This window comes from Ursus americanus, chromosome 15 (genome assembly GCF_024610735.1).
Source record: "Ursus americanus isolate L20-20 chromosome 15, mUrsAme1.1.p, whole genome shotgun sequence".
Lineage (NCBI taxonomy): Eukaryota > Metazoa > Chordata > Mammalia > Carnivora > Ursidae > Ursus > Ursus americanus.
This window is the reverse complement of record NC_142141.1, coordinates 25,332,438-25,348,069: the sequence shown is the minus strand read 5'-3', so window position 1 is coordinate 25,348,069 and position 15,632 is coordinate 25,332,438. Positions and strand designations below refer to the sequence as shown.

The window sequence follows — 15,632 nt, the reverse complement described above, 5'->3', positions numbered from 1 at the left end:
ACCCCTGAGACTTAGCCAGTCCCGTGGAAGTCAGAAGGAAGAGGGTTCTGGTGAAAAGGAACAGCCACCACAAATACCTGAGACAAGAGAGGGAGGCAGAGTGAGCAGACAGGAGGCCAGTGTGGCTGGAACAGAGTGAACGAGGAGGTGGTAGGAGAGGGAGGTCAGAGCCTGCTGGGCTGAGGGCACTTGCCTGAAGACTTTGGGTGGTGGAAGCAGGACTGAGATTCAGACTGGAGGCTCCAGGTTCACAGTTTTTACGGGTCTGTGTCAACTGTGCAGTGCAGACCCTTCTGTCGTGTTGAGTCACCAGGTCAATTACAGGAGGACCCTGCCTCACTGTGAGGAGCCTGGCCACGCTGTGCTCACACGCAGGACCTGGCATGGGACAGGCCTCCTGAGGCCAAGGGAGCCCCCAGGACCAGCCAACACGGAGATGGAAAGTGGGCCCATCCCTCCCCGTTAGGCACCGTGACTCATACAAGGTTAGTCAGTCATGAACCAGCTCCCGCCAGCCCAGAGAAAGGGCTCAAGAGAGCCTAAGGCTAATTTTTTAAATCATTATTATTAATTTTTCATCATACAAGAACTCATGAATACAGTCCCCTTATCTTAAAAAAATGAAATGAAACATGGTCCCTAAGTCCAGTGTCCCCCTAAGACACCTCTCCTCCAATCCTGGGCATCTGTCAGTGTCCCACGTGTCTCCCACCTGGAGCTAAATACTATCATAATTCCAGACCACATGTTATGCCCTAAAATGCACTCCAAGGGAACGTAGTGTGCTTTCTATGTGTTCGTTTGAATCATTTGTGGCTCATGGTAGCACGGGTCTGCGGCTCGTGCTCGCCCCCACCGACACTAGGTCGCAGCAGCTCTCCAGGTTATGACATCATCAGCACCCACCTCATTCTGCTGATCGCTGTGTCCTAGTCCTTAGGATGATACGCCACTGTTCATCTCCCTCTGAAGTGTCATTTACACTGTTTCCAATTCTCTTTGTATTACCAATACAATCCCACGGCAACGGAACTTCCGCTCTGCCCACCTGGTGAGGAATCCTCTATGGCGGAAGGAGGACTCGACTCTTCGACGCAATTCCCAAATGGAAGCAGAATGGGTCGTGGGAATTTCTAAGCACCTGGGGCTCATCTAGACCCCAGAGACCTTGCCTTACAGTTACTGCCCTAATCCCCCAACGCCGCCCGGGCTCTAGAAGGAGGGACTTCTTTTCGATGAGCGTTAATGCTCGCACAGCGGCTGCAACCTAAAACTCGCCAATGCCGGAGAGTAAACTGTGGGATCTCTCACAAATAGAAGCTTGCTGCCCTTTCAGGGTTTACGAGGTGCTTGTGGGAGGCCTGAGAATTGCAATGTCACGCCAAGCAGTGCAATGCACGTTAATGGCGTTCCTGGGGAAACAACGAGCACACACACGCCGCAGCCTTCTGCTTGCCCTTTTCCACGGCCTTCCTGGGTACCAGGGGATAGGATGTTACCTTCTGCAAACTCTGTGTAAATAACTGAGCTCGAATTGCTAATTTGTAATGAGATGAGGGAAAAATCATCCTCACCTACTTTGCATAGACTTTCGTTCACAAAGCACACAGTTTCCCATTGCATTCCTGGAACGACCCTGAGGTATACAAGGAAACGGATAATTATAATATGTATTATGATAATGTTTAAAGGCAACTGTTATTCATTACAGCTGAGTAAATTCAGACAACAAGAATTAATTGGTTGCCCAAGGTCACATAGCTAGGAAGGGAGGGCAAACCCGAAACTCAGGTCCTCCCATTGCCAATGCTTTCCTCTTGCACAGGAGAGCACTGTGCATTCCAGCTGGGCCACCACGAAGACCACTTGCAATTCTTAATACCTACGAGAGAGGTGTACCCTCAGCAGATTCAAAAGGATATACTGGAAGACCATATTCAGAGAGACAAGTCAGGTCTTAAAGAGCCAAGTGAATAAAGAGGGAAGCGAGCCAGTTCGGGATAGGAGGGCATGGGAGTTAATTTAACTAAACTCTGAGATGAGTAAGTCCGTGTTGTCTGAGAGGCTTTCACTCCACCCATTAATTAAAGATTCTCTCAGGAGACTTTAGCTAGCTGGTCATGCAAGGCCTCTCTAGGGAGGTAGCAATTAAGCGAAGACCTAGAGGAAGAGGAGCTTCCAGGTTTGCAAAGACACAGGGGAAGAGCAAAGCAGGTGTAGGGAACAGCATGTGCAAAGTTCCAAGATGGACAAACTCACTGGAAGGCCAGGGACTCCCTCTGTGCAGGGAGCCAACAGGAGGGGTGGGTAGGAGATAAGGTGGGTCCCTCAATGACTGGACTGGGCAGTTGGTGCTAGAGTCGTTCAGAGGATGGCTTCCAGGAGAAGACAGGACCTGGGGGCATCTTGAGGAAATAGGACTGGAATTATTCAAGGAACGCACCGCAGGGAGGGCGCTACAAAGCAGAACTGTAGGCAGAAGAGAGATGATTGGTGAATAATGAGTAAGGTGCAGCCTCTTATTCTGTAAAATGGGAGAGTAGGTTAGGAGGCTCACTGACATCCCTTTTAGATCCCAGTAAGGAAACTGAGCCCAGGGAAGCTTGAGCAAGGGAGCGGCCGGGCTGCGTCCAGGTCCCAGATCTCCCAGATACCCATCCGGAGCTGGCTCCGCCCCAGCTCCTGGCTTCCGCTGGCAGGGAGACTGTCAGGAAGGAGGCTCGCGCTGTGGTCGGATGTGAGTACGAGGCCTCAGCAGAACCCTGTGGTGGGACCGTCTGCCCAGAGCTCCCTGCAGTCAGCACTGCAGCCCCCAACACTCTGATCTCAAAGCCAGTTCCTTTGTACCCCTCCCCAGAAGCTTCCCAAAGACCTCAGGAACCCCTTTGATTTTTTTTTTAAAAACATTTCTGCACAAAACAATGTAAGGAACAAGAAGAAAAGCACAGCTCTATCACCAAACTCTTGGGGCCAGAAAAACAGGCTTGTGTCCTGCCAATTCCACCCCAGTGTGGGAGCTCCCCCAGGGAGGAAAGGGGTGCAGACACGGAGTCAGGGAGCACCACGCAAAAAAAAAAAATTTCCTGGTGGGAAGTCTAGTCTTTGCTCAGGGCCTGGGGCTTAGCACAGACTAGTGGTGCCCCTGGGGGATCAAAGGTCTCTGCATCAGCCTGGAGCATGGTCAGATCTTCTGCCAAAGGCCAACCACAGCGCACTCAGAGGCTGAGAACCAAGAATCCTAGAGGGAAAACTTACCTCAGGACACATCTGGTCCAATCCTCCATTTATAGATGTGGCAACCCGGGCCCAGAGAGACACCTTCAAGTCGGTCAGCTTCTTCCAAGGCAAACGACAGCCAAGTATATGGGCGACGCTAGATGTCTGGTGCAGTGCTCAGCCCTTCTACCCATCACTGCCCCTGACACGACCAGGGAGGTAGCTACTGCTATGACCCTTGCTTTACATGCAAAGAACCTCCAGCCTAGACAGGTGAAGTCACTTGCCTCAGGTCACACAGCAATGAAGAGTAGAGCCCGCACTCTAGCCCAGACCATTCTTTCCCACTGCCCCTCAGGCTTCTTCTCATGCCTCTACGTCAGGACTGTAAGCAGGATCTCTGCCTTCCCAGGCTCGTTAATCCTGAATGTGCTCTTGACCATCTGCACCCACTCAACTCTGCCATGAAGAAGCCTTTAGACTCCTCACCTGCATCTGGTTCTGCCTCCCCTTGGACCCGTGATTCTGTCTTTTGTCACTTACTGCTGTGCCCTCTCCTTCCCCGTGGCCCTAGGCCAAATCAGGATGGCCGTTCCTTCTCCTTCCGCTGAGCTTAAAGGTCACCTGTTGAGAGACCCCCATTTTTCAGTGTCCACCACTGACCTCTCTTCACTTGCTTTACAGACTGTAATCATAAGTCTGTGTGTTTGTTTATGCATTGTCCTCTCCCCTGTGTTTCTGGCAGACATAGCCTCTGGCATGGATACACACTCCATTAGAAGTTGTTGAATAAATGAACGAAAGAATGAATGAACTAGAAAACAAAAGAATACCTTAGTTCTTCAAATAAATGTCTGCCAAAAAGTTTCCACTTCCCCAAATGATTTTGTTAAAACTACCTAATCCAAAACTTTACTTTGATCCAAGAGCCCGATAATTAAGTGTGTCTTCCCAGGTCTATTTTCCATGTGTTATACATACATGTATATGGGGGACCTATAGGGGATCCCACTTATGGAAAAATGATTTAACTATTTTATATGACACGTATATTCTGTATGATCTCTACATTATATAATACATATGTCCACAAATATACATTATCCCCCCAAAAATACTGAATATACTTTTCAGCAATTTTCTTATTTAACCACATACTGTGAAGTCTTTGCTCACTACCACAGGTCGATCTGTCTCATGTTCTTAACAACTACATATTATTTTTCAAAAATAAAAGTAAAAGTACTCACTCTTGGTGGGGTATTCAAATAGTCTAGGAATGGTAAGCAGAAACCATTGGATCACAAGCGCCTCTTCCCACCATTGCCACACCTCATAGGCCAGAAGGATTTCGTGTCCCGATCAGGGTGAATGAGGGGGTATTCATGAATGGGCAGGAGCGCACAGGAGTGGGGTGGGGCGGGACAGGCTCATGTAGAGGCAAGAAAGGTGGGATGCAGCTGGATAGGAGCGAGAGAAAGGCAACTGGGAGGGAAAGGTGAGGAGCCTAAGGCTGGGCTAGTCAGGGAGAGCAACGAGAGGGTCAGAAAATGGGGACAAGAGCTAGAAAGCGCCCCCATCAGGGACCGGAAATCAGGAGACAAGGGGCTCTTGGAGCAGAAAAGAAGCATAATGGGGGCAGCCCATCCACCCCTTGAAGAAGGTGGAAAATCTGTCTCCCAATGGTTTTCCCACCTGGTTTTCCAACACCCAGGAGCATTTGCCTGTTTCCGAGTGAGACGTGTTTATCTCCATTCTGGAGTCTCAAAGTTCAAAACAAACTTCCAAACAAAGGGACCCTCCGCTCTGCGGTTTTCAGCTTCATTCTCTTGCAAGGACAGAGCCAAGATTCTGCTTTCCTGATGACTTTCACAGCCAAGTCCACTGAACATCCCACCCCCAGCTTCCTTCTGCGTCTTTCCTGGCTGCCTCCAATTGTTGTGGACATCCTCACGGGTATAGTTTTTTTAGCTTCTTTTAACTCTTTTCTTCCTATCTTTATACTTATGCAGAGAAAATAAGATTCTTTTCCCAACAGAAGCAATTTGGGGCTTTTAAGAGTGGACCAAAGTTCTCTCCCAAGAGCTGAATTCATCACCATCCAGTTGTAGATATTATTAAAAAGAACCCTAGATGAGAAGAACCTATCTGTTAAGCTCCCTGCAGTTGGAAAATTCTGAGACATATTTTCATGGCCGCCCCCCTATGGAAAAGCCCACCAGGTTTACATAAATAGAAAATGACAAGACTGTCTCTGAGGGTAGGTGTAAGTGAGGGATGATACTAACGATCTGCATACATCATCCTTTTTTGCTAAGCATGGCACTGAGTATTTTAATACCCAGAATCATCCATGAGGCAGGTACCACATTATACCCATTCTACAGATGAAGAATTTGAGGCTCATGGAGTATCTCACCCAAGGTCACACAGGTACTAACTGATGGAGCCAGGACTGAGAATCAGCCAGGCTGGAAAGTTTCTGGGCTCTTAACCCAGCCACCAACGGGTTTGCCTAATTCACGCTTTGCTAACTTAATTATTATCTACCACGCCTTCCCCAAATAGGAGTTACACTCCAGGAGAGCAGGTCCTTGTCCTTCCTGTTGCATCCCCAACCGCAAGCACAGGGCCCAGCCCAAAGTAGACCCTCGATAAATGATTATGAGTGAATGAATTAATACTATGTTTTTATTTGACTATGTCCTGTAATCTGAAAAATTCTGAACATTGAGGCTTTGGGTGATCTTTAAATATGTTCATCCTACAGTCCTATTAATTTTACCCATTTAACTTACCTGAGCTTTCTCCCAGAAAAAAAAAAAAAATTTTTTTCCAAGCATTAGAACCTAGCAAGTTACATGAAATGTAGGAATTGAATAAGGAATCCCAATCTGAAAATGTAAAGAAAAATATAAATTTAAAGAGATCTTTTGGAATCATATAAATATTTATTAATCACAAAGCTGTTCTAGGCCCCTGCCTTTTTCAGTAGCAAAAGTGGTCTGTGAATCACCTGGGATACTTATTTAAAATGCAGAGCAAGGGGCGCCTGGGTGGCTCAGTCGGTTGAGTGTCTGCCTTCGGCTCAGGCCATGACCCCAGGGTCCTGGGATCGAGCCCCACATCAGGCTCCCTGCTCAGCGGGAAGTCTGCTTCTCCCTCTCTCTCCCTCTGCCCCTTCCCCTGCTGTGCTCTCTCTCCCTCTCTCTCTGTCAAATAAATAAATAACATCTTTAAGAAAAAAAATAAATAAAATGCAGAGCAAGAAAAAAACAGGAGCCTGGGAATCTGCATTTTACAGCCATCTCCCTTGTAACATAAACAAAACTTTGAGGCCCACTGTGAGCGGGTGAAGGTTATTCCCCAGCCATTGAAAACAAACCCTAACAAGCTATCAAAATGTGTTTCAAAACCAGTGACCCTTTGATGTATCTAACAATTCCTTAAGCACTGTCACATCTTGGGATCATGCGGCATAGTAATTTTTTTAATCCCATATAAGACAGAGACGTTGTATTTATCTACAAGATCTTCTTTCCCCATTTTGAAGAAGGTGGCTACCTGCCCTTGCCTTGACATCCCAGACTCTTGTGCACGGAGTCACCTGCACATGGAAGCAAGCTAGTACGGGAGGATCTGGTTCAGGTCCGCCACGACATGCTGCGTGTCCAAGGGCACGTAGCTCAGCATTTGTGACACTGTTTCCCTGCGTATATGTCCAGGGTGGGAGTGTTCACAACATCTTGATTCTGCACATGCTCGAACCAGCGTCATTCTAAGCACAGGGAGCATGGAGTCTCTCAGTCTTGTTTTGCTATACTCAAAAGTCATGCTTCTGTGACCATGAATTGGGTTCAGAAGGTGAGAGGATAAGAAGTCAGGGGAATGCAAAGAACCCCACCCCACTGAATTCATCATGACCAAAAAATCAGAACATAGGTTTCTGTAATACACACCTACAAGGACTAATTACAAAAATAATAATAATAATACTCTGGACAAGAGTCAGTCAGCCGTACGAAAACTGGGTGAACCAGTGAGGTTGAGTCATGAGGCCACATACCTGCCTTTGCCTCAGATGGGGAAATATCTCAGGGTGGGGATTCCTAGACCTTCCACTCTGAGGGCTACACAATATTAGATCCAGAAAAGACCTGGGGCATTCTATCAACAAATGTTTATTGATACCTACTGTGTGCCAGGCAGTGTTCTAGGTAGCGGGGGCCCTGTGGTGAGCCGTACTGACAAGACTTTTACTGAGCTAACATTCTAGCTGGGTAGGGAGATGAGAAAAATTGTCCCCAATGAATCTGTGGTAAGGGGTATAAAGCGGGAGGCAGGGACACAAGTGAGGAGGCTGGAGGAACCTCTAACGTCTCACCCACTCGGTCCAGCCGCCACCTTATACACATGAGGAAAATGAGGCAGAAACAGCAGTGACCTGCTCAAGACCAGAGTACAAGGGAGCTGGTTAGAAGCGGAGTTGGAAGTGAGAACTGTCTTCCTGCAAAGCCCATCCTTTCTTCCCAGCCCCCCCAATGACGGCTTTATCTTCCTAACATTGTCTAGCCCATAGACCCCAGCACTGAGGGAGGGGAAAGCAGCGCTCGAACACCACCCCCCCCCCCCCCGCCGGCCCCAGGGCGCAAGGGACCCCTCCATCCCGCCATCACATCCCCAGGGCCCCGGTAGAAGCCCGGCGGGGCGGGGCCTGGCCACGCGCCGGCGCGTCCAGCAGGTGGCGGCAGCGAGCGGCCGCGCCCCCCGCGCTGCCACCCCGCGAGCCCGCATCATGGATGTCGAGCTCTCCTATTTCGCTTTGCTCGCCTTGGAATTCGAGACTCCAGACGAGGACCAGGATTCATGAGCCGGTCGCAGGGGCCCAGGCAGGGGCCTCTGGCTCCCGACGCTGGCCGAGAGGTGGGTCCCGGGGCGGTGGCTGCTCCCGAGGCCGGGCGGGGACGCGCTGCCCCCGCCCTGCCTCCCCGTGGTCCACACCCCCTTTGGGCTCCGGAGCCGCGGGGCTGGAGTAGTCGGGGGTGCGCGCGGGCCGGCGCTGCCAGCCCCGCTTCTGCCCGGCACCGGGGTCCGAGGGGCCGCGGGACCCCGCGCGCGTGTCCTCCCGCCACCGCCGCCTCCTCCCTGCTCTCACCTGCGCTTGTTAGTCCACTCGCCTTCAAGGCCAGTGGCTGCAGCCCAGACTGCCGAGGGGGACGGCAGAGGGAGAGAGAGCACCTGAGGATACAGAGCTGGCACTGGACTGCCTTTTCACCCCCCAGGTGATGAGTGAGGTCGGAAGATCGCAAGATTTAAAAAGCAACCGGGTCCTCCGTATTGAATGAAAGACCCAGTGCAAAGGCATCACCATGAACACGAGCAGTAAGTGGGTCCTCCTCTCCTTTGCCATGGGAACAGGGTGGGGGCGGGAGGTGCAGGAGCCTGCGCTGGGGCTGTCTGGAAGGAGGAAGGAAGCCTGGCATCGGGGTGGACACATGGCCCCCAGACTCCTTCTGGTCCTCTCCGTGCTCCCCGGAAGAGGAATGTGGGTCCGGCTTTTCATGAGAATGTTGCTCATGTTTTACTGGCAGCAGCACTTGCCTCTGCAGGGAAGGCTGCTTGTCTCCTTCTAGCAATGCCTGGGAAGGCCTAGGAAGCACTAACGAACGTGGCCATTGTCTGACTGTGGGGGCTCTGAGGAGACCTCCGTGCACACAGCTGCAAAGCCATGGAGGGCCTGACTTGTCCTGAAGCTGGGAGGAGCAAGGGAGGCTGGCCCTGGGGCTGGTGGTGGGTGGATGTGGGCAGGCAGTGGGCTGGGAACGAGCAGTTTGATAAACAAATCACCAGGAAGCCACCTTTGGGTCTGGAGATTGTGAAATGTCCTGCTCCTGGGCCTGCAGCCCCATGGGCCTGGGGCTGATTTGTCCACACACCTACAGGCTGTGTAGCCATCCTGAGAAGAGAGGAAAGGGACAAGCCCCTTGGCCAAGATCGCTAACCTGCCAGAGGCAGCAACTGCTTTGCAGAGATAGGACCAGACATTTTGCTACTGGGCTGGGCCTCAGCTGCTGAGAAATGCAAGCAGAAATACAAGGAGGCCCCGGCCGTTTCTCTTCAGTATAGTCCCTTTGACCACGGGTACCCACTGTGACTGCCACCCTGGACAGGAGGTCTGGGTTCAAGTGGTCCCCCTCCGGCCTCCTCATCAGCTCAGCTTGTCTGGGTCCTTCCAGTAGCAGATGGGATTGTTGAAGCAGAGAACCCGAAGAACATTTGGTTCCCTGGGTCTGCGACTTTCCCATCAGTCTCCTCTCTGGATCCCAGATTGCTGATCTGTAAAATAAGAAGGGTTGAATCTAAATCTGTAAGTTTCTTCTTAAAAAGCTAGAGCTGAACAGTGAGGCCAGAAGAATCAGTACCTTCTGAGGCTGTGTCCAGAGCAAAGCCACTGTTTCTCCACCCTCCCTCCATTTCAAGGCTGTTGGCATGGAGGGGAGGAAAACAAAGCAAAAGCCAGGGAGATGGAAATGAAATATATTTATTTACTATGTATTTGTATGAATCATCTCTCTGCTGTCTTCCTTTGTGCATTACATAGCTCTGCTAAGCAAGTGTGGCTGAACTCCCTCTGCCTCTTCCAGCCAAAGAATTTTGCCTCTTGATTTTGACAGTCAGGAACGGTGCTTTGGCTTCATACCAGGCTCCAGAAAAGAGCAAAATTCTGTAGACCTGATCACCTCAGTGAGCCACATGTTTGCCTTTGCGTGCTTTCAGAGAAGTAAAGATGTGAGCTGCCTGTCACTTCTCGCTATCTCTAGGGGAAAGATGTATTTTATGGGAGTCCTTTCTCACTGAATGATAGGAGAGAAAGATGGCTCATCTATTTTTCAAGAAACTAAGAGATAAGTTCACAAGCAGCTGGCCCTGCCCTTTTCTCTTGTCCCTTTAGCAACACTGAATATTCCTGAAAGAAGGAAACAGCTTTTACTTTTTTTTTTTTAAAGAAATAACAACCAATAGAGTTGAATACCGCAGAAGATGAGGACTAACAAAAATGCTATTCCAGCCTCATATACTTTTTTTAAGTAGGAAGAGTGTGTTTATTTTCCAGGAGTAGTGGAAGATAAACAGAGTAGAATGACCTGGGCAGCTGCTGAGGTCCCCATGAGAAGTGCTTCTCTAAGGGCTACCCCAGGGAACACTTTGGCCACTCGTGCTCAGGGCTCGGGGGAGGGGCTCCATCATCCCTGAGGCTGCCCCCCACCCCGAGAGTCTGCAAATGGAGAGAAGAGAAATCAGACCTCACGTGAGTGAAGCAATGACAAGGTCATAGGGATATAGGGACCTTGGGGTGGCAGGAGGTCCTGGAGGTGACCTGATGTAAGCACAAAGCTCTCCCCTTTGGGGTGTGAAATTCTTACTTAATCCTCATGCCTGAAACTGAACCTAAGAAACAGCCTTCCTCAGTTTTCCTCTCCCTTCCATGTATTGGGTCCTCACCCTCCACCGGTCACTGTGCTCGCTATCACACCTGTATGGTCTCCCCAGTTGTCACCCCCAGCCTGGGAGACGGCGTTACCACTCCAGTTTCGTGGGTGACACCTTGTAGCTAATAATATCCACTAACTTCTTCAAGCGGTCAGCTGTTGGGTTATGAAACGCGTTGCGTTTTGACAGTGTCACCGTTCCTGATCAGTGGTTCAGACGGCACCACCAACGTGGGGGCAAAGCATGAGAGGATGATGAAGTGACACTCACTTCATCTGGGCAAGAGGACTTCGGGGCTGAGGTCTCGGGGCAGCGTGTGAGAGCTCATAGAGTCGGGCTCCGGGCTCAGCCGGCCCCAGGTTCAGGTCCTCGTCTTTCACTTGCTAGCCACGCGGTCTTCGTCATGGTTGTCTCGCCTGCAAAATGGGGGTGACGGGATGCGGTTCATGTGGAATGGAGAGAAATATGGACACAGCATGCCAAATACAGAGTGTGGTGCCCGGGCCACAGCTGGCCCCGTGTCAGCGATGGTGGTCAGGCTGTTCTCACCACCACTGTGGTCATCACGGTGGTTGTCGTTGTGGACTCTGTGTCATCAGCCAGCAGGTCCCTCAGCCTCTCAGATGTCACACCGTGGTCATAAATCGAGGATACCACAAGTGTGATTTTTGAGGCTTGGGCGGGATCAGGAGAAAATGCTTTGTACACAGATGCGAATTGTCTTTATTCATAAAGGAGACCCGCGTGGCTCGGATGGGACACCAGGGGAGTGCTCCGTCAGCCACTCCTCAGTGCGCTTCTAGTGTCCTTGGAATCCTTTCCTCCAAAATCTAGCTGAGCTGCGGTACACCGCTGGGCAGGAGCTTGAGAGGAAGGGGTAATTCTGGGATGAGGGAGTCGGGTGGGGGCACCGACGAGGCAGAAGGCCCTCCAGGCCCCGCAGCCAAGGGAATGTCCCCCCTGAGGTATGCTGCCCTGGTGCCCTGGCTCTGTTCCTTCAGAGCCCTGTCTGTCATCCCTCGCTCGTCCCTGTGACCACTGGCAACTTTCCCGAACCCGCGTAGCAAGGAAGGAGCTGACCCCAGACCCATCCCGTTCACACGGTCCCTGGAGCCACAGAGGCACCGCCATCTAATGGGCAACAATAAATTGTTAGGCAACAGGGGCTCGTTGGGTTTTCCCTGTCCGTGTCTCCTGTTCCCAGGTTGGCCCTGGGAGTTCCCAAGCCCTTGGTCCAAAGCCGGGGGAAATTGAGTTTACCCCAGGCTCCAGAAGCCCCGAGCGCCAGGGTCGATGCTGTGTCCCATAAATGCCATTCTCCTCACGTGGGTCCGAACTCCCAGAGCTCCTGCAAGTGGTGGCTTTCCTACGCACAGAGCTCAGCACCAGCCCCTCCTCCAGGGTGCAGAGCGTCACGCGCACCATGCACCACAGTGCCAAGAGCCATCCTCCTTCATTTCATTGGCTCTTCCTGTCCTCTGACCCTTTCCATGGGCTCTGTCGTGGACTGGCATGCCAAAAGGTTACTGTTCTGGAGTAGGCTGTTTTGCTAAAGAGAGCATCGAAGGGTCCTATCACCCTTATCATGAGATAAGCAGACACCATTCTGGGGCTGTAAGAACCGGGGCTCGGGGGTACGGATTCCTGAGTTCAAATGCAAGATCTGTGATGTACTCCGTGATCTTGGACCTGAAAGCTCACGTCTTTGAGCCTGAATTTTATCACGTATAGAATGCGAACAATAATACCAAAGTGCAGGGTTGTCGTGAGGATGAGGAGAAATCACGTGAGCTCACTGGCCTCGGGTCCCAGGGGATGGAGTTGAATCTGAAGTTGAATTGGCCATAGAGCAAAGCTCTGGAATGATAGGATCAGAAGAACCAAACGCTCTGGTTGAAAATGAGCATGCTTTGCTGTTGTTGAAGCTGGCATGAGGTTCTGTTCATAAGAAAGCCCTAGCTTCCTGAAGGAGAACTTTGGGAAGATTATTAACCCGGTATTGTATAGGGCATGGGTTGAAAAGGGCAAAACGGAAAGGTAGGATCCTAGCTAGCAACAATCATCCTGGTTCAGAAAAGGTCTGAAGGCCATGATTTTGGTGGTTGTGGGAATAAAAATCAGGGGAAAATCTTTTAGAAAATAAAATCTGCGTGGCCTCGCAGTGGTTGGATTATAGGATAAAAGAAGGGGAGGAGTCTATCAGTTAGGGTCCTGGCAGGGAACACATGGGCAGTTTGAAGGGAGTTCAACAGAAGGAGTCTTTGCAAGTGTGTGAGAAGGGGTAGAGAAACAAACAGGAAGCTAGGACGGCCCAGTACTAGAAGGCTGGTAACTGCCTGGCCTCCCTCTCCTCCCTCCCCCCATCTCCTACTGTGCTCCCCATTGGCCCAAGCCAACCAGGGGCCAGAGGGCAAGGAAGGCGTTGATGGGCCCATAACATTCAGCCTCGAAGGGCACAGTGCAGAATAGAGAAGGCAGCAGACTGGGTGTGGAGGCACATGGGAGCTCAGAACTGAAGATACCCAGCACAAGGAACAAGATGACCGTGCTCTGCCAGGTCAGGAACTCCCAGAGTCCTTTACGAGAAGGGTCCATTACAAACACAAACTTGGTAGGCTACCCTCTAAAGCAATTTTACATTTGCAAAGTTTAGATAAAATAGAGATGACTGTATACTTTATAAGGGTGGAGATTTTTTTTTTTTTAAACCGGGCTTCCCAAATGAATGAAGCAATTGTTGACAAATGAGTCCTGGAGGCTAGGAGCGGGGTTGAGGAATAACGTAAGAAACAATTTTAAAACCATCCAAACTGAGGGCGCCTCGGCGGCTTAGTCGGTTAAGCGTCTGCCTTCGGTCCAGGTCATGATCCCAGGGTCCTTGGATGGACCCCCACATCGGGCTCCCTGCTCTGCAGGGAGTCTGCTTCTCCCTCTGCCCCTCCTCCCACTCATTCTCTCAATCTCTCTCTCTCAAATAAATAAATAAAATCTTAAAAAAAAAAAAGCCATCCAAAATGAGTATAACACATCTCTGAAATTCACAATGTGATTTCAAGAGTATTTGTAGTGAACAAAAGAAGTGATATCAATTCTGAGCCCCGCTTTCCTATCTGGCAAAGGCTTTATCTTGCGGAGATAACATCTGGTGTAGTGAATGGTCAACCACTGGCAGACCCCCAACAGTGGCCAGATACCATTGTGCAAGAACAGAAAACAACCTGGAGTGTGTAAGCACCTCTGACTTTTTGAGTAATTCACCAGTTCAATTGTTCTGCTTTAGCCCTTAAGGGCACAGACTGGAACTTACCCTTTACTTGCTGTGTGTCCTAGAGCAAGTCACTACCTTCTCTGTACCTCACTTCCTCATCTGACCACAGGGGAGCTCGTGATAGTGGCTGTCTTGTAGAGCTAGTGCAAAGAATACGTGAGCCAGTAGTTGTGAATTGCTTCAAACACTGCCTGGCCTGTCGCAAGTGTTTATAAAACGAATGAAAACAGTGTGTATTAGTTTGCTGGAGCTGCCAGAACAAAGTAGCCACAGGTGGGGGCTTAAACAACGGAAGTGTATTGTCTCACAGTTCTGGAGGCTCAAAGTCCAAAATCAGGGTGTCCGCAGGATTGGGTCCTTCTGAGAGCCATGGAGACTATCTGTTCCAGCCTCTGTCCTTGGTTGTGGATGGCCGTCTTCCACCTGTGCCCCTTCTTCTGTGTGTCTCTGTGTCCAAATTTCCCCTTTGATAAGGACACCAGTCATATTGGATTGGGGCCCATTCTAATGACCTCACTGTAACTTGCTTACCTTCGTAAGGACCGCATCTCCAGATAAGGTCACATTCTGGGGAGCTGGGGTTAGGACTCTAACATATGAATACAATCCATAACGGTGTTTGTTACATAAATGACTCATCAAGAAGATTTTTCTGGGGGTTGGTTTCCCCTGAATATCAGCCATGCCCCAGGGCTAGTGAAGGATGCTGACCTCTGACCAGCAGGGATGGAGCCGCTCCTTGAAGACCTGAAGGGTAGTGCTCCCACGTAGGAAGTCCCCAGCAGGGAGGACTGTGGTGGCTTAGTATTCCACACTCAGTCCATCTGCAGAAAACGCAACTCCCTCTCCACCCCCATCCAGGTCATTATGCACAACAGTAGCATCTCGATGGTGGAACAGAATTTATATTGGTATTGGTTTTCAATCTGCCTCGTTCCTGGGAACGTCCAACATGGGGAATAAGAATTGGATTGTTCATTTGTTCACTCAACAAATATTTACGGACCACCAACTCTGCACCAGGCATGATGCTAGGGACACAGCAGTAAATATAACAAGCATGGCTCTTGTCTTTGTGGGTCATACGGGCCCTGAAAAACGGGCCACCTGGTGACGAGCATGATAGGACATGTTTTATTTGCCCTACATGAGGTTTTTAATGAATTTGAATTATTTGCCAACGGTGAGAAATTGGGAAATTGAGATAAAAAAAATTGGGATTTCTAGCTTCTCTTCAAAAGGGGGGGGTGCCTGGGTGGCTCAGTCGGTTAAGCGTCTGCCCTCGGGTCAGGTCATGATCCCAGAGTCCCGGGATGGAGCCCTGCCTTGGGAATCCCTGCTCAGCAGGGAGTCTGCTTCTCCCTCTTCCTCTGCCCCTTCCCCCCTGCTCATATTCTCTCTCTCCCTAATAAAGAAATTAATAAATAATCTTAAAAAGGGGGGTGGGGAGCGGGGGAAGATCTTGCATCCCAGCCCCTGTTTTCCTGCGTGACGACAGCAATAGGACTGCCTGCTTTCCATGGGGCACGTACTGGTCTCTAGGCTGCCCGCTTGCCACCCTGTCCTCTCAAATTGCACAAGGACAGCTTTGTGTTTTTATGTTCCCTTGCCACTGTAGGCATTTTAATTTTTAACCCCTAGTCTAGTAGATAATCAA

The 15,632-nt window shown here is 50.3% G+C and overlaps 2 protein-coding genes across 7 annotated transcripts in view; one reads left to right on the top strand and one right to left on the bottom strand.

Annotated features, from left to right (window-relative positions):
* The window catches only part of SH3TC2 (SH3 domain and tetratricopeptide repeats 2), a 98,552-nt gene extending 93,490 nt beyond the window's left edge, over positions 1 to 5,062 (bottom strand). For 2 of the 3 annotated variants that reach the window (XM_087867883.1, XM_087867885.1), the window contains exon 1: positions 4,467 to 5,062. The gene's annotated coding sequence lies outside the window, so the exon portion shown is untranslated. Of the gene's footprint in view, positions 1 to 3,255; positions 3,841 to 4,466 lie in introns of all 3 variants that reach the window. The other variant, XM_087867882.1, reaches the window with a different exon arrangement.
* A 2,920-nt stretch (positions 5,063 to 7,982) lies between these two features.
* ABLIM3 (actin binding LIM protein family member 3) overlaps positions 7,983 to 15,632 on the top strand; it is a 107,742-nt gene continuing 100,092 nt past the window's right edge. For all 4 annotated transcript variants that reach the window (XM_045815236.2, XM_087867876.1, XM_087867877.1 and 1 more), the window contains exons 1-2: positions 7,983 to 8,139; positions 8,499 to 8,598. In XM_045815236.2, the coding sequence (XP_045671192.1) occupies positions 8,586 to 8,598 (13 nt within the window). In that variant the 5' untranslated portion in view covers positions 7,983 to 8,139; positions 8,499 to 8,585. The remainder of the gene's footprint in view (positions 8,140 to 8,498; positions 8,599 to 15,632) is intronic.